Below are 18,749 nucleotides of genomic sequence, written 5' to 3' on the forward strand. Positions count from 1 at the left end.
ATCCCCCCGAAAAAAAAAAAAAAAAAAAAAAAAAAAAAGAAAACATGACATGCTAGAAATACACTCACAGGCCCGAGGAGGTCCAAAGCAAGAACTGCGACTTCAGAGAGGAAGAGAGGGCCACAGGAGCCAATAAATCTACCCGTGTTTACTCCTCCTTTCCATATCTTGCTTTCTCCTTCTCCCGCTATTTGAGTCCCACTGTTCCCTGTGAGGTGGGAAGGCCTGCTAAAAGAAACTTCATTCAAAGGCCTGAGCAGGAATGTTCTCTGAAGATTTTTTTTTGAAACGGAGTCTCGCTCTGTTGCCCAGGCTGGAGTGCAATGGCACAATCTCTGCTCACTGCAACCTCCGTCTCCTGGGTTCAAGCCATTCTCCTGCCTCAGCCTCTTGGGTAGCTGGGATTACAGGCGCACACCACCACACCTGGCAAATTTTTGTATTTTTAGTAGAGACAGGGTTTTGCCATGTTGGCCAGGCTGGTGTCAAACTCCTGATCTCAAGTGATCCACCCTACTCGGCCTCCCAAAGTGCTGGGATCACAGGCATAAGCCACTGCTCCCTGCCTTCTCCGAAGAATTATTATTATTTTTTTTTGGGATGGACTTTTGCTCTTGTCACCCAGGCTGGAGTGCAATGGCGCGATCTTGGCTCACTGCAACCTCCGTCTCCCAGGTTCAAGCAATTTTCCTGCCTCAGCCTCCCGAGTAGCTGGGATTACAGACATGCGCCACCATGCCCGGCTAATTTTTGTATTTTTAGTAGAGACAGGGTTTCACCATGTTGCCAAGGCTGGTCTTGAACTCCTGACCTCAGGTGATCTACCTGCCTTGGCCTCCCAAAGTGCTAGGATTACAGGCATGCGCCACCAGGCCAGTCCCCTCTGAAGATTTATAAAGCAGTAGGGCAAGAGAAAAAGACAGGTAAAGGAGGTCGGTGGCTCATGCCTGTAATCCTAGCACTTTGGAAGGCCAAGGCAGGCAAATCACTTAAGCCCAGGAGTTCAAGACCAGCCACCAGCCTGGGCAACATGGCAAAACCCCGACTCTTCAAAAAATATAAAAATTAGTCAGGTGAGGTGGCATGTGCCTGTAGTCCCAGCTACTCGGGTGGCTAAGGCAGGAGAATCACCTGAGCCTGGGGAGGCAGAGGCTTCACTGAGCTGTGATTGTGCCACTGCACTTCAGCCTGGGCGAGAGTGCAAGACTCTGCCTCAAAAAAAAGAAAGAAAGAAAATGTATGGACAGAACAGAACTGGGGTGGAATGTAGGAGAGAAATTGAGCAGACTAAAGAATAAATCTGTCCCTCACACCATACCCAAAAGTGAACTCAAAATGAATTACAGACTTAAATGTAAGAGCTAAAACTATACATACTCCAGCACTATTCACAAGAGCTAAGATGTGAAAACAAATCCATCAGCAGATGATAAAGAAAATGTGGTACACATATACAACAGAATACTATTCAGCCTTAATAAAAGAAGGAAATTCTGCAATATGCAACATGGACGAACCTTGAGGACATTACGCTAAGTGAGATCAGCTAGTTGCAGAAAGACATATATTGCATGATTCTCCTTATATCAGGTTTCAAAACAGTCAAATTCACAGAAACAAAGAGTGGAATGGTGGTTGCCAGGGGCTGGGGGCACGGGGAGATGGGGAGTTAATCAGTAGGCATAAAGTTTCAGTCAAGCGAGATGAATACGCTCTAGAGAGCTGCGCTATGACACTGTTCCCATGGTTATCAATAACATAAATGTACACTTAAAATTTTGTTATGAGAGTAGATCTCATGTTAAATGTTCTGACCACAATAAAATAAAATAAAATAAAATAAGAAAGAGCTGAAACTCTAGTTGGGAGGACTACTTGAGGCCAGAAGTTTGAGAACAAAACAAACGAGTAAATCTTCATGACCTTGGGTTAGGCAACGTCTTCTTAGATATAACACCAAAAGCACACACAACAAAAAAACAGATAAATTGGACTTTATTAAAGGTAAAAACTTGAACTTCAAAAGATACCATAAGAAAAATGAAAAAGGCAGGTCAGGTGCAGTGGCTCATGCCTGTAATCCCACCACTTTGGGAGGCCGAGGCGGGGGGATTGCTTGAGGCCAGGAGTTCGAGACCAGTCTGGCCAACAGGGCAAAACCCCATCTCTACTAAAAATACAAAAATTAGCCTGGTGTGGTGGCGGGTCCCTGCAATCCCAGCTACTCAGAAGGCTGAGGCAGGAGAATTGCTTGAACCTGGGAGGCCGAGGTTGCAGTGAGCCAAGATTGCGCCACTGCACTTCAGCCAGGGCGACAGAGCAAAAACTCTATCTCAAAAAAAAAAAAAAGAAAAATGAAAAAGACAACTCAATGAATGGGATAAAATATCTGCAAATCATATATATGATAAGGGACCTGTATCTAGAATATAAAAAGAATTCTTATAACGCAATAAGAAGAAGACAACCCAATTTAATAATGGGCAAAAAGATTTTTGTAAATGGGCAAAGAATTTAATAGACAATCTCCAAAGAAAAGATACCAGTGAAGGCTGGGGATGGTGGCTCATGCCTGCAATCCCAGTCCTTTTGGAGGCCAAGGCAGGAGGACCACTTGAGGCCAGGAGTTCAGGACCAGCCTGGACAACAAAGTGAGACCCTGTCTCTACAACAACAACAAAAAGAAAATGTACAGACCGGGCGCGGCGGCGCACGCCTGTAATCCCAGCACTCCGGGAAGCCAAGGCAGGTGGATCACCTGAGGTCAGTAGTTTGAGACCAGCCTGGCCAACATGGTGAAACCCCGTATCTGCTAAGAATACACAAGTTAGCTGGGCGTGGTGGCGGGCACCTGTAATCCCAGGTACTCAGGAGGCTGAGGCAGGAGAATCACTTGAACCCAGGAGGCGGAGGTTACAGTGAACCGAGATCGTGGCACTAAACTCCAGCCTGGGTGACAGAGCAAGACTGTCTCAAGGAAAAAAACAAAGAAAAGAATATGTATAAATGGCCAATAAGTACATGAAAAGATGCTCAACATCATTAGCTATCACAGAAATGCCAATCAAAGTCACAATGAGGCTGGGTGCGTGACTCATGCCTGTAATCCCAGCACTTCGGGAGGCTGAGGCAGGTGGATCACCTGAGGTCAGGAGTTTGAGACTAGCCTGGCCAACATGGTGAAACCTCATCTCTACTAAAATACAAAAATTAGCCGGGCGTGGTGGCAGGTGCCTGTAATCCCAGCTACTGAGGAAGCTGAAGCAGGAGAATTGCTTGAACCCAGGAGGCGGAAGTTGCGGTGAGCCGAGATCACACTACTGCACTCCAGCCTGGGTGACAGAGTGAGACTCTCTGTCTCGGGAAAAAAAAAAAAAAAAAATCACAATGTGATACCAATTCACACCCAACAGAATGACTTTAATGTCTTTAAAAAGACAGTAACAAGTGTTGACAAGGATGCAGAGATACCGGAACTCTTATGCACTGCTGGTAGACATGTAAAATGGTACAGCCACTTTAGAGAACAGTTTGACAGTTCCTCAAATGGTTAAATACAGAGTTACCATCAACTGCTCCTGCTCCTCTGATCCCCATGGTAAGGTTTCACACATACCTGGTTCTTAAAATGGCCAACAAGTATCAAGCCAGGTCTACCTCCCATAGTCTCCATGCTCCTCTCTGAGGCCATCTCTTCCCTAATTCCAAACCCTCGGAACTGTATTTCATCCACTAAAACACTGGTTTTCGCTCTTCACTAGTTCTTCCCTGACGGGTGCAAAGTCTTCTGACTTTTCTCCTGGTTTCCTACACATTCTTCCTCCACAAAATCCACGGGCTCTCGTCCATGAGAGCAGCTTCTGTGATAACACCAAGTTCAAAGTCCTCCCTTTTTCCACCTAGAAGTAAACCAATCACCTCATGAAAGGGTAACTAACTTTTGCTGTAAAGACATATCCATCGTTCCTATCTGATACACCATTAGCCACAGACTACTAGCATGCCTAAACAGGTGAGAAACTAAAGAAAAGGCAGTATCTGAAATCTCAGATGACAAAATGTTACAAAGTAGGCTTTTTTTGAAGGGGGGAATCTCCAAAAAAGTGCAGCAGTCCACCGACGGCAATGTGGCCCTGATCCCTTAGACAAGTGCAAGATTACACACTCTTCTTCTAGGCAGATGTCTCCAGTTTCCAAATGGGGACACTGAAGTACTAGACCTTACTGCAGACCAGGATGAAGCAGTAAAACTTAGGACTAACTGGCCTCTGAAGCGTAGCCTGTCCAGGGCAGTGGTGAGAAGTTCCCATGAGGTGCCTGTTCATTATGTCCAGCGGCACAGATCTTGCTTAAAGTCAATGCCCTTCCAACTAGCCCCTCAAACAAACTTTCAACTTAAAGTTAGCAAAGAAAAAAGATGACCACTTTGTGCAAGAGAGTAGGACTCACAGATACCTAATCATCAGCTATTGAGAAGCTTCATACCCACATCTGGACAGACTCATGCCTGCCTATCGGAACACCATGCATCACACACACTCCCAGGACCTGACACGCATAGGCACATAACCCAGAGCATACACTCACCTTCTCTAACCAGACTATAACTTCCCATCTATCCTGAGACTTGGCTGAGAGAGAGAAAAAGCAACAGGAGGCAAAGAAAACAAGACCAGCCACTCAGGCACCACCCTTGGCTGATACAGTCCCATGGTGCTAGACAATCAGTGGCATCTCTTGCTGTGACCACAGGCAAGCTAATCCTCCACCCGAGGCCTCCTTTTCTTCATGTGTAAAATGAGGGACCCGAGGTTCCTTGTGGCTAGCTGTAATACTCCTGACTCTCAGGCCTCTACCAGTTCTCTACAGACGGGTTGCTTTCTGTGAGAAACAGAACTGGCAGAGAGAGGCCTGGTAGAGTGAGAAGCAGGATGCAGAACAAAATCAAGGAGTGACTTCCAGAAAGGGACATGGGGTTCATATTCTGATCACCCAGTTTCCCTAGAAATGCTGTCAGATAACCCCTGGGGCAGCAGGAAGACCGAGTCACAAACTGGGCTGGATTGTTGGCCCGAAGCAGCTCCTAGAGGTCTGGGCATTATACCACTGGTACTCCCTATCCTGGCAGGACCCTCACTAACACCAGTGATGACAGTGAAAACAGTAACCTGCCCAAGACCAAGAAACCACAGAGACCTCAATTTACACGTGCACTTTTCTAAATGACAGGTCAAGATCTAAAATCCTAGCTCAGATTACGGTTCATCCATCTCCACCCAAAGGCACCTTCAGCCCCTCTGCCAAAGCAATGTAAAGTCTTGCTGGCCCTCTTTGTCATCGCTTGGTCTTGTGGGCAATTTCAAGCACTCACAAGTGAACCTAAAGAACTGAAATCCACAGGAAACCCAAGCTTGATCCTCCTTATTCCAAAATTCTAGTTAGTGAAGTTGGTGTTTCGGGTCCTTTGACTTCCTTTGCTCATTCCTAGTGTGGTGATTCATAAAGAAATGGTCAGAAGGCAAAGAGCAAGTGGTTGGAAAAGGGAGAAGAAAGACCCTGAACAAACACCACATAAACAGTCTTCCAGCTCAAACACCGTCAGCATCCAACTTCCCGGCAGGGGATGTTGAACAATCTCAAAGCACCCTAAGGACCCAGGGGACCGATCTCTCGTATCTAGGGCCATAATCACTATGCATCATCACACCCTTGCAGCCACACAACAGATAAGTCAACATCTTTGAAATGATCACCTTCAAAAACTATGGGAAGTCATGTTATTTCTACTATGAATAGTCCCTCCTTATAACCAGGCATCCTCTTCTCTCAAATGGTTAATAGCCATTCTCTCTTCTCCCTAACCCGGAGACACCTGGGTAAAGTGTCTGCTTCAAGGAAGCCTAAGCTTCTCCAGTTAATACATCTTGTTCAAGAGGAAAAAAAAAAAGGAAACCCAGGGTGGAGTTCTACATTCAAGGGTAAGGAGGCCTGGAGGATAGGAAAATTTGAGCAGCCACAACAAACGATCAGAAAGAGAGGACTATTTGGGCAGACCACTGCTACTTGACAGAGCTGGCAGCCGGTTATAAGGAACAAGAGGAAATATACATGCAACAAATAGGGTGAGGCGGGAAGAGGAGAAGGTGCAGGGATGAAAGCGACTCCACTGCACCCAGGCCTTGCCTTTGCGCTCCAGGGCTGCCCCAAGCGAGCCACGCCACACGCAGAAAGCCAGAAGGGCTAGAGGGAAGGGGAGGTGGCGACGGCAGACTACAGAGACACCAGGCCTCGCGTGGAGTGCGGGGAGTGTACACGGGGCCGAACGGCGTGCAAGGGTGGGGTGGGCGTGCAAGTGGCTTGGCGAGGGGTGGCAAGCGTCACCGGCAGGGCCTGCGGGGCAAAGGCCCAGGGCTGCGGGGGGCGTGGGAGCGCGCGGGGCCGCGCTCAGAGGGGCGCGCAGGAGCTGGTTACCGTGTGGTTCACCCCCCACATCAGGACGCTGAGGATCGGCTCGCTGGCCCGGAATAGCTTCACTTTCTGGCACACGAAATGCTTCTTCTTGGTCTTGGTCTTGCTGGCGCTGAGCGGCGCCACCGCCACCGCCGTGGTGCTGGTGCAGTTAGACGACATGCCCGGGGCGGCGGCGGCGGCGGCGGCGGCGGCGAAAGGGGGGCGGTGGAGACAGCGCACAAGCCAGCGGCCTCAGGCCTCCCCCGGACCGATCCCCACCCCCGCTCCCTTACCGCACCATGGTCGCGCCCGTCCCGTTACCTCCCCACCCCGCCCCGGTGGTTCCGTCCGCCCCACGCCCCGCCCTCCCGCCCCGCCCCGGGGAGCCGGCCGGCCCGCTCCGCACCCCACCCCCAGGCGGTGCAGCAGCCCTGCCGTCCCCTGGCCCCGTCCTCCCCGCCCGCGTGGTACGGCCCGTCCCGGGGAGGCAGCGGCCGCCCCGCCCGCCCCTCCTCCCCGGGCCTGACAGAAACCCGCCTGGCCTCCGAACGCCTCGGGGTCCCCCACCGGAGCGGGAAGAGGAGGAGGGCTGGGCAGGCGTAGCTGTGGATCGCGGGAGGGGCTCCCCGCCTGGGCCCCCCAACGCCAGGGTTTGGCTCTTTCCCTCAACCCGAATGCCAAGATGGCGGCGACGCCACCGCTCCGGAAGGGAAGGAGGGGCGGGAATGCGAGTAGGGCGGGACGTACCATGCCCACCCCGGGGGAGAGGAGGGACGCAGCCAGGGGAAGAGGAAGTCCAGCCTGGAAAGCCAAGGAACGCCCCCTTGCTCCACCCAAGCGTGGATCTACCCACTCCGCTGGGTCCCGGGCGCGCTCCACCCGCGGGGCACGCCCCTTTCCCCCAGGGCCAATGAGAAGCAGGCCGGGAACATTGGTTTTTATGAATGGGCCCCGCGCCCACCCACCTGCTGCCTGGTCTCCCCGCAAAGGGTCAGAGCTCAGAGGCCGCCAGCACCTTCAGACACCTATCCCACTAATCGTCTTACTCTGGCTCATTTCGTAAAATCTTTGAGTAAACTGCCCCACGCTTTGTTACATAATTCTCAGATGAGGGATCTCCATATATTCGACATAAATCACAGGTCAACGTTGTTCTTTCTGTATGGAAATTCGTAAATACGGTACTCCACAGGTGGTCGCTCTTTAAACAGTTACAAAAATAAATGTGGCCTTTATTACCAATTAATAAAATAAACATAATTAACCCCGGCATAAGGAAGCATGATGAAGTGATTAAATGAAAAAACTTACGTTACATTCTCTAGGGAAAGATCGGGTTTCAAGCATTACAGTGCCTGGCATCGTAAGTGTTCAAAAACAGAAATCCAAATACATTTTAAGCAGAATTAGGAATTAGCAGAACAAGGAAATCGCCCTGCTAATGTGCGGGTCAAGAGAGCCTAGGAGTTCATTGGTCAAATGAGGGCTTCTGGTGAAAGAATAGAGAAGGGAAAAGGAGTAAAGATAGAAGAGTGGCCCCTTGAGGGTTTTTTTTGTTTTTTTAGTACCTGACTGAAAGAGACTAGCAAATAACTCCTGAAAATCTGTAATTGTAATCTTCATTTCTTACACAGTAAGAAATGAAGCCGTGAAATAAAAAGCTTCCATTTTATTTTCCTTTAGGAGCCATGGAACATATTGGCAATTTGGTTCTGACGCCTAAAATCATTTTACTATACCTTTACACTGCCTACATTGGAGACTGCAAGCAGTGGAAAAGAATAGATACTCCAGATCCTGTCAATAAACCCAAGCTCCTCCTAAATCAGCCAGATTCAGAGAAAAACGAGCTGGCCTGCCTTATTTTATTCCTTGCCATCAAGGTTCAATGTGGTTCTACTACCCAGTAAAGTCACTGACCAAACAAGGTATTTTCACAAAGCTAACCTTTTTTAAAAGCATGTAAGAATTACACATTTGTACATATACACATTACACTTTTACATCCAAAGATCAAATAGTTAACAGTTCATTTAGGGCTGTTTGTATTGTTTGATTTTCCAGATTCTGTCACTCCCTTGGCTTTGACCTAATCTGACATCATTCTGTCACATTATCTTTTTTTTTTTAATTTTTTATTTTTTTTGAGACGAAGTCTCGCTCTGTTGCCCAGGCTGGAGTGCAGTGGTGCGATCTCGGCTCACTGCAAGCTCCGCCTCCCGGGTTCACGCCATTCTCCTGCCTCAGCCTCCCGAGTAGCTGATACTACAGGCGTCCACCACCATGTCTGGCTAGTTTTTTGTATTTTTAGTAGAGATGGGTTTTCACCATGTTAGCCAGGATGGTCTCCATCTCCTGACCTCATGATCCACCTGCCTTGGCCTCCCAAAGTGCTGGGATTACAGGCGTGAGCCACCGCGCCCGGCAACATTATCTTCTGAATCAAGTAAACATGAATTTGTCTCAGTAAGCATAATCTATCTGGGTGACACCAGAGAGGTTTCTGAAGGGTCTGGTGTACTCTGAGGCAGTGAAACAGGTCTGTTGGCACAGGTAAGAAGGAAGCGGCATGATAAACATCACAACCCCAGGGAACAGCCTTCCAGAGCAGCACAGGCACTCCCACCAAGATGGTCCCGTGCCCACCCATTCAAGAGTCAAAACCCAAAGTTACTGAGTGTCCCACAAAGGAAGTGAGCTGTTCCAGGACTCGATGGAGCAGGGTCACTTTGAACAGTGGTGGTTTGATATCTGTGAAAGAAGTCATTCGAACTCTTATAAAGAGAATTAAGGGGTCAGCAGCTTCCCTGGAAAATGCAGGAAAACCAATAAGAGAGGGGACAGTTTTCATCTTTTCATAAAGTTCTTCTCCAGAGCTAGCGAAGTTCTCTGTAGAGAGTAGATATTCCGCTTCACCCGATCCTCCAGGGAGGAAGTAGATGCACTCTCCAGCTTCATGCGGCTAGGAAGAGAAGACAGGCAAATGGAAGTCAAAAACATTTTCACTCGGTCAACTATTCTGGCAGTTTCAGAGGAAATGGGTTGTTAGCCATAGAGCAGCTGTAAAAACACAACCTCTTTTAAGCCCCCATAGATAACTTGAGTGACTCCACCTGGAACCAAATGTTTTTAAACCAGTGTCCATGAGGGAAAATGTATCTATTTTGGAAAATAAGTCAAAGCCTCATTGGAAAAAGGCTTCCTGGGCCATGAATTCTTATTTAAAAGGAAGGTCAAGGAATTTCAATGATTTAGAAAATACCAAATTCACTTTTCCTCCCCTCAAATGAAAAACATCCCACTGTGTGGTCAGAAACAAGGAGTAGCAGCCAAGGTTACAATGCCTGTAACTAGCAGCCTCGTTGCACAAGGCTGGGCTCCATGTGCAAACACAGAAACACTGGAACGTGAACCACCTGCCAGCCTGCCATCTTAAGACCTTCCCCATGAAAGCCCCCGGCAGGAAGAAGATGCACTCACTGGATGAACTTCCCATCCCGGGAGTCCAGCTTCTCTAGCCTCTGCTCCCGTTCCTCATCTTTAGCGTGCCTCTTGAGGATGTTCAGTCTCTCCTCCTCCCGCCATTTGGCGTTTTCCATCATCTCTTGCCGTTTTCGCTCTAATTCCTCTGCGGAGAGTTTTCTGTTGAGCACAGAAACCATCCGATCAGGTCTCTCCCAGCAAAAAAAAACAGAAGTAGCACAAGAAGCACAGAAGCCAGGTAGCACCCCAAGCTCTCCAGTTCACTGCTCTCTCCAAGTGCAAGGCCAGCCTGAGTTTCCTTCTAACATCCTGGTCGGGAGGTTTCATCCAAATTTCAAAGGCTTTTAGTAAAGTATTCCATAATCTCACTCAGTAATCTCTAGAGTGATTATTATGAAATATGAAATAAATTGGGAACTCATCAGGAACCTAAACTTGTAGCAATTATATCCCAATGGTTTGCTCAACAATTTACCAAAGAACAGAAGTCTAGGTTATCCATGTAACTGTTAACATCTACCATCTAACTACCCATTGGAGACTAGAAATTCATGACACAGCCCGTAAATACATTACTTTAGGACTAAGCTAGAAGCCAGAAGTTGAAGGAATAACTTAGCCTCAGAAAATAATAAATAGGGCCAGGCCTAGAGGCTCACGCCTGTAATCCCAGCACTTTGGGAGGCCGAGGCGGGTGGATTACGAGGTCAGGAGATCGAGACCATCCTGGCTAACACAGTGACACCCTGTCTCTACTAAAGAATACAAAAAATTAGCTGGGCATAGTGGCGAGCACCTATAGTCCCAGCTACTGGGGAGGCTGAGGCAGAATGGCGTGAACTCAGGAGGCGGAGGTTGCAGTGAGCCAAGATTGCACCACTGCACTCCAGCCTGGGCGACAGAGCGAGACTCCATCTCAAAAAAATAAATAAATAATAAATAAATAAATAAATCTGCTTCAGAGATAATAAATGAAAGATATTAGAGCATTCAAATGAGAGTAGGAGACTTTAAAAAAAAACGAAAATGACTGCCAGGCATAGTGGCTCTAGCCCGTAATCCCAGCACTTTGGGAGGCTTAGGCAGGAGGATTGCTTGAGTCCAAGAGTTTGAGACCAGCCTAGGTAACAAAGTGAGACCTCCCATCTCTGCTAAAAAAAAAAAAAAAAAAAAAATTTTAATTAGCTGGGCATGGTGGCATACCCTTGTACCCCCAACTAATTGGAAGGCTGAGGTAGGGGGATCAGTTGAACCCAGGAGTTTGAGGCTGCAGTGAGCCATGATCGCCCCAATGCACTCCAACCTAGGCAACACAGTGAGACTTTGTAGGGAGAATAAAGAATTTATCAAAGAAATAATACAAGAAAATTTCCTAGAACTCAAAGACATGGTTTAGATTGTAGGAAGCAAATACTGACACTAGGAAAAAATACACACATCATACAAGAAAAGAAATGTAACCTCTATATTCTGCTTGGCTTAGGAATGAAAAGTATCAGTAAACAATATTTATATATCATACAAGTATGAATCCACATACTAATTGAACCAAAAATTCTGATATAACCATACTGAAAAGATAGGGATAGAAGAAACATGGGACTAGGAGTGTATGAAAGCTCATTTACACTAAGAGATTATTTACTATACCAGTAAGAAAATATCTGGGCTGGGCACGTTGGCTCACGCCTGTAATCCTAGCACTTTGGGAGGCCAAGGCAGGCAGATCACGAGGTCAGGAGATCAAGACCATCCTGGCTAACACAGTGAAACCCCTGTCTCTACTAAAAATACAAAAAATTAGCTGGGCGTGGTGGCGGGCACCTGTAGTCCCAGCTACTCGGGAGGCTGGGGCAGGAGAATGGCATGAACCTGGGAGGTGGAGCTTGCAGTGAGCCAAGATCGCACCACTGCACTCCAGCCTGGGCAACAGAGTGACACTCCGTCTCAAAAAAATAAAATAAAATAAAAAAATAAAACAGTAAGAATATATCTAAGATCTGGCCAGGTGCGGTGGCTCATACCTGTAATCCTAACACTTTGGGAGGCCAAGGCAGGTGGATTGCCTGAGCTCAGGAGTTCGAGACCAGCCTGAGCAACACATTGAAACCCCATATAAACTAAAAATACAAAAATTAGGGTCAGGTGCTGTGGCTCATGCCTGTAATCCCAACACTTCGGGAGGCCGCAGCGGGCAGATCACCTGATATCAAGAGTTCAAGACCAGCCTGACCAATATGGTGAAACCTCGTCTCTACTAAAAAATACAAAAATTAGCTGGGCATGGTGGCATGTGCCTGTAGTCCCAGCTACTCAAGAAGCTGAGGCAGGAGAATTGCTGGAACCCAGGAGGCAGAGGTTGCAGTGAGCCAAGATCATGCCACTGCACAGCAGCCTGGGCAATAGAGCGAGACTCCATCTCAAAAAAAAAGGCTGGACGCGGTGGCACTCTGGGAGGCCAAGGCAGGCAGATCACCTGAGGTTGGGAGTTCGAGATCAGCCTGACCAACATGGAGAAAGCCCATCTCCACTAAAAATATAAAACTTGGCTGGGCGTGGTGGCGCATGCTGTAATCCCAGCTACTTGGGAGGCTGAGGCGGGAGAATCACTTGGGCCCAGGAGGCAGAGGATGTGGTGAGCCGAGATTCGGTCATTGCACTCCAGCCTCAGCAACAAGAGTGAAACTCCATCTCAAAAAAAAAACCAAAAAAATAGCTGGGCATGGCATCGTGTGCCTATAGTCCCAGCTACTAGGGAGGCTGGGACAGAAGAATCACTTGAACCCAGGAGGCAGAAGTTGTAGTGAGCCAAGATTGTGGCACTGCACTCCAGCCTGAGAGACAGAGCGAGATGCTGTCTCAAAAAAAAAAAAGAAGAAAGAAAAAAGAAAATATCTAGTATCTAAAATTGATGGATGAAGGGGCAGCAACATAATTGTATTTTTAGGAATACATAGTATGAAAAGAAACTACTGAAAAAGCTGAAAGTAGTTGCCTTTGGGTAGCATGACTGAAAGTGGGGTCAGGCAGAGCAAAGAACTACTAGCTTTTGTTTTTTTTAATGTTTTTAAAATAATTTTTTATAGAGATAGTGTCTTATTATGTGCTCAGACTGGTCTGGAACTCCTGGCCTCAAGTGATCCTCCTGCCTTGGCCTCTCAAACTGCTGGGATTACAGGTATGAGCCACCACACCCAGCAAGAATAATTGAGGGGTTTTTTTTTTTGTAATTTAAGAGACAGGGTCTTGCTCTGTCACCCAAGCAAAACTGCAGTGGCTTGATCATAGCTCACTGCAACCTTAATCCCTTGACCTTAAATGATCCTCCTTGCCTTAGCCTCCCGAAGCGCTGGGATTACAAGCATGGACCACTGTGTCTGGCTTGGTTTTTGTTAAGAGATTTTTTTTTTTTTTCTTTTTTTTGGAGACGAAGTCTCGCACTGTCGCTTGGGCTGGTGTGCAGTGGTGCGATCTCGACTCGCTGTAACCTCCGACACCTGGGTTCAAGCAATTCTCCTGTCTCAGCCTCCCAAATAGCTGGGATTACAGGCATGTGCCACCATGACCAACTAATTTCATATTTTTAGTAGAGACGGGGTTTCACCATGTTGGTCAGGATGATCTCTAACTCCTGACCTCAGGTGATCCACCCACCTCAGCCTCCCAAACTGCTGGGATTACAAGCATGAGCCACCACGCCCAGCCTTACCTTGCCCTTTCAATGTGCCTCACATGGCTAGAGGTAGGGGATGCAGACCCTTACAGGCTGACAAGATAAATAAAAGTTGGTCTGTCGAAAAGGTAATGATGGATTATCCATTTGCCCTGGTTTGGGCCCCTTCTAGATTCAGGCCTGCAGAATGTGAAGTTAATCAACTAGGCTCCTGACTCACCTGGTATATCCGGGAGCATGTCGCCGTTGGTAGACCTCTTTTTTAGGTGATGGGCTCCTAGTTTGGCCTGTCTCTCTCCTGTTCACCTTAGAGTTGTGCCTGTAACAGACACAGAGAGGAAAAAGCCTTTTTAATCCAGGGGCTTACATTGAATCTCTCAAACAATGCAAGATGAGCTAATGGTCTTAGAGGTATAATCTAAGCAGAGGGCACAAGTATGAGAAAAATAAAGGTATAGGTTTGATGTCAGACTCACCCCAGAGCTCCCAAAGCACAGTATACACCTACAGATATGTAGCTTTGGATGCCTGAGCTTTACATAGAGGTGGAAAAAAAATGATATAAAGGAAATACCAAAGCAAAGACATTTGGGAAAGTCGATGGATGGACATCTCCAAAAGCAAAAGCAAATGCCTGCAGGGACCATGCCCCCACAGTCACAGGTTATTTCCCAGTGAATCCCACACTCACGGTTTGCTGGGCCTTGGGGACCATGACCTTCTGCCCGGGGATCGAGACCTCCTGTCCCGGGACCCTGCTTCCCTGGTACTCTTCTTGTTGGCATGTCTGGGGGGTGAGTAGGAGGAGCTTCTGGATCTGGAATGGTTCTTCATCCCATGCCTTCTCTTTTGCTCGGCTGTCAGAGGACCCTGAAGACCCTGGTTACGGTCAGAGTTCCTGACCTACGTCATTAAGGAAAAGAGAAATTATTCACATGGAAAATCCAGCGATTCAGGAGAAAATGCAGCCGGGCACAGTGGCTCACGTCTGTAATCCCAGCACTTTGGGAGGCCTAGGCGGGTGGATCACCTGAGGTCAGGAGTTTGAGACCAGCCTGGCCAACATGATGAAACCCCATCTCTACTAAAAATACAAAAATTAGCCGGGCCTGGTTGTGGGCACCTGTAATCCCAGCTACTCAGGAGGCTGAGGCAAGAGAATTGCTTAAACCCAGGAGGCATAGGTTGCAGTGAGTCGAGATCGCGCCACTGCACTCCAGCCTGGGCGACAGAGCAAGACTCCATCTCAAAAGAAAAAAAGAAAAGGCAGTGAAACAGGAGATGTTACATAAGGAGCTCATTGGGCACACCAATATCATCACATAGAATTATCACAGAGAACTGTATAAACTTAGTTATCTGCAGAATCCCCTAAAAGAATCTCCTTCAGTCAGCCAGGTGCAGTCGTTCACACCTTTAATCCCAACACTTTGGGAGATGGAGGCAGGAGGACTGCCTGAGATCCAGAGTTTGACACCACTCAGAGCAACTAGTGAGACCCTGTCTCTACAAAATATTTAAAAATTAGTTGGGTATGGTAGGTCCAGCCTGGGCGACGGAGCGAGACTCCCTCTCAAAAAAAAAAAAAAAGAAAAGAATATACCTGGCTTGGGTCTTCACTATAGGTTAAGGAAGAGCAAGACGCAGAAGCATGGAGGACAGGACCTAAGGTTAAAAATACAGAAATACGGCCAGGCGCGGTGGCTCAAGCCTGTAATCCCAGCACTTTGAGAGGCCGAGACGGGCGGATCACGAGGTCAGGAGATCGAGACCATCCTGGCTAACAGGGTGAAACCCCGTCTCTACTAAAAAATACAAAAAGCTAGCCGGGCGAGGTGGCGGGCGCCTGTAGTCTCAGCTACTCGGGAGGCTGAGGCAGGAGAATGGCGTGAACCCAGGAGGCGGAGCTTGCAGTGAGCTGAGATCCGGCCACTGCACTCCAGCCTGGGCGACAGAGCGAGACTCCGTCTCAAAAAAAAAAAAAAAAAAAATACAGAAATACGAGGCCGGGCACAGTGGCTCACGCCTGTGATCCCAGAACTTTGGGAGGCTGAGGCGGGCAGATAGCTTGAAGCCAGGAGTTCGAGACCAGCCTGACCAACATGGAGAAACCCCATCTCTACTAAAAATACAAAAATTAGCCAGGCATGGTGGTGGGCACCTGTAATCCCAGCTACTCAGGACAATCGCTTGAACCCAGGAGGCAGATGTTGCAATGAGCTGAGATTGCGCCACTGCACTCCAGCCTGGGCGACATGGAGAAACCCCGTCTCTACTAAAAATACAAAATCAGCTGGGTGTGGTGGCGCATGCCTGTAATCCCAGCAACTCGGGAGGCTGAGGCAGGAAAATCGCTTGAACCCAGGAGGTCGAGGTTGCAGTGAGCTGAGATCGTGCCATCACACTCTAGCCTGGGCAAGAAGAGTGAAACTCCATCTCAAAAAAAACACAAAAATACAGAAATACAGAAGGCAAGCCAGGTGCCTTGAGCTTGCCCTTCCAGCTACTCAGAAGACTGCTTAAGCTCGGGAGTTTGAGACCAGCCTAGGCAAAATAATGATGCGCTGCTACTCAAAAAAAAAAAAAAAAAAAACAGCCGATTTATGTTTGTCAAAAATCATCAACCTATACACTTAGGCGAGACACACTGGCTCACGCCTGTAATCCCAGCACTTTGGGAGACCAAGGCGGGGGGATCACCTGAGGTCAGGAGTTCAAGACCATCCTGGCCAACAGGCAAAACCCTGACTCTACTAAAAATACAAAAATTAGCTGGGCATGGTGGTGGGCGTCTGTAATCCCAGCTACTTGGGAGGCTAAGGCAGGAGAATAGCTTGAACCCAGGAGGCAGAGGTTGCAGTGAGCTGAGATCACGCCACTGTACTCCAGCCTGAGTGACAAGCGAGATTCTGTCTAAAAAAAAAAAAAAACCACCTATACACTTAAAATATGTGCATTTCATGTAAATTATTTGTAGAGGGATGGGTAGAATGCCTCAATGCCCCATTGGTGGTTTAGTCTCTCTGCTCAGAGGGTCGTCAGCCACAAGAAGATGCTCAGGGATAAGAAGGGACCAGTTTCCTAGCAGCCCAGGCTTCACTGCCCACCTCCCTGCTATCCACATTGTCCAAGTGGCATATCCCACAGTCCTATAGTCATTCCTTTCAAGGAGCCCACATCCCTACCTGTAAGCCATATCCAGGGACGTTGGACAAAACAGGGGAGGAATTTGCCATCCTCTTCTGAGATCTAAGAGATTAAAATACACAGTCATTGAAAAAGAAAATACATATAGGTCCAATTTAAGTATCTTATGCTGAACCATGCTTCTTGCTTCCAATGTGACCTTTCCGCCTCCCAGCTGTTACCTGGCAGTACGTTTCTCTATTTGAACTGTCTATGCCGAAAGATGCATCAGCACAGTCAAATTTTCCTGTGAAAAACTGTGGGCTTCGCTTCTAAGCCCCAGTGCCTGAACACATTCTCCTCTCACTTCATGCTGCTATTCCGGGGATGAATAGTGACTCAGCAGCGGCGGAGCTGACTGCTCCCACGGGAAGACACGCAGAATGGGACCACATGGGCCACCGTCCATTAAAAAAAGCATGTATAAAGCCCACTTCAGTCTTGAAGGAATCCTAAGCTGAGATGAAACAGTCACCCCCAGGAGGTCTGACCTACCTAAGACCTACTAGGCTAAAGTCAGCTCCATTAAGGGTCTCTCTCCAGCAGCATGGCCGAGATACCCACTCACATTTAGCATCTCCAAGGAACTCTAGCATTAGATGGCAAGCTCTGTGGGCACAGGGCCCATGTTCAAGTATTCATTACTGAATGCCCAGTACCTGGCAGCTCCCAGCACAGGGCAGGTGTTCATGTCTGTGGAATGAATGAGTGAATGAGCAAGTGAATCAACGAGAAGGGAGGCCAGTCGCCACATGCTCACCTCCCTGCACTGTGCTCATCCTCACTGCTGGAACGATCACTACTCGAGCTTCTGTGCTTATGTTTCTTGTGCTTCTTTTTCTTCTCCTTCTTTTTCTTCTTCTCCTTTTTTTCCAGACTGATTTGCAACTGGAAAATGCCGAGAACACAAACACACAAGATTACTGAGACCAGCCAGTGCCTATAATTCCAGCACTTTGGGAGGCCGAGTCGAACAGATCATCACTTGAGATCCGGAGTTAGAGACCAGCCTTGCCAACATGGCAAAATCCCGTCTCTACTAAAAATACAAAAATTAGCTGGGTGTGGTGATGGGCACCTGTAATGGCAGCTACTTGGGAGGCTGAGGTACAAGAATCACCTGAACCGGGAGGCAGAGGTTGTAGTGGGCCGAGATTGTGCCACTGCACTCCAGCCTGGGCGCAGAGTGAAACTGTGTCTCAAAAAAAAAAAAAAAAGATTACTGGCTGGGCATGGTGGCTCACTCCTGTAATCCCAGTACTTTGGGAGGCTGAGGCGGGAGGATCACAAGGTCAGAAGTTCAAGATCAGCCTGGCCAATATGGTGAAACCCCATCTCTACTGAAAATACAAAAATTAGCAGGGTGTGGTGATGTGTGCTTGTAGTCCCAGCTACTTGGAAAGCTGAGGCAGAAGAATCGCTTGAACCCAGGAGGCAGAGGTTGCAGTGAGCCGAGATCGCACTGCTGCACTCTAGCAGCCTGGGCGACAGAGTGAGACTCCATCTCATTAAAAGAAAAAAAAAAAAAAAAAAGCCCAGGCACAGTGGCTCACACCTGTAATCCCAGTACTTTGGGAGGCCGAGGTGGGCAGATCACGAGGTCAGGAGATCGAGACCATCCTGGCTAACACAGTAAAACACCGTCACTACTAAAAACACAAAAAATTGCCGGGCGCGGTGGCTCAAGCCTGTAATCCCAGCACTTTGGGAGGCCGAGACGGGCGGATCACGAGGTCAGGAGATCAAGACCATCCTGGCTAACACGGTGAAACCCCGTCTCTACTAAAAATACAAAAAACTAGCCGGGTGAGGTGGCGGGCGCCTGTAGTCCCAGCTACTCGGGAGGCTGAGGCAGGAGAATGGCGTAAACCCAGGAGGCGGAGCTTGCAGTGAGCTGAGATCCGGCCACTGCACTCCAGCCTGGGCGACAGAGCGAGACTCCGCCTCAAAAAAAAAA

General features: G+C 48.2%; 2 protein-coding genes across 4 annotated transcripts in view; both read right to left on the reverse strand.

Moving 5' to 3' along the window:
* Positions 1-7,173, reverse strand: part of PIP4K2B (phosphatidylinositol-5-phosphate 4-kinase type 2 beta) — a 37,835-nt gene extending 30,662 nt beyond the window's left edge. For both annotated transcript variants that reach the window (XM_025361073.1, XM_025361072.1), the window contains exon 1: positions 6,472-7,173. In XM_025361073.1, the coding sequence (XP_025216858.1) occupies positions 6,472-6,630 (159 nt within the window). In that variant the 5' untranslated portion in view covers positions 6,631-7,173. The remainder of the gene's footprint in view (positions 1-6,471) is intronic.
* Positions 7,174-8,827: 1,654 nt separating this feature from the next.
* CWC25 (CWC25 spliceosome associated protein homolog) overlaps positions 8,828-18,749 on the reverse strand; it is a 33,721-nt gene continuing 23,799 nt past the window's right edge. For both annotated transcript variants that reach the window (XM_025361070.1, XM_025361071.1), the window contains 6 exons: positions 17,553-17,680; positions 16,792-16,855; positions 14,298-14,509; positions 13,827-13,925; positions 9,931-10,092; positions 8,828-9,412 (listed from right to left, as the gene is read on the reverse strand). In XM_025361070.1, the coding sequence (XP_025216855.1) occupies positions 9,298-9,412; positions 9,931-10,092; positions 13,827-13,925; positions 14,298-14,509; positions 16,792-16,855; positions 17,553-17,680 (780 nt within the window). In that variant the 3' untranslated portion in view covers positions 8,828-9,297. The remainder of the gene's footprint in view (positions 9,413-9,930; positions 10,093-13,826; positions 13,926-14,297; positions 14,510-16,791; positions 16,856-17,552; positions 17,681-18,749) is intronic.

The sequence above is a fragment of the Theropithecus gelada genome, chromosome 16, assembly GCF_003255815.1.
Source record: "Theropithecus gelada isolate Dixy chromosome 16, Tgel_1.0, whole genome shotgun sequence".
Lineage (NCBI taxonomy): Eukaryota > Metazoa > Chordata > Mammalia > Primates > Cercopithecidae > Theropithecus > Theropithecus gelada.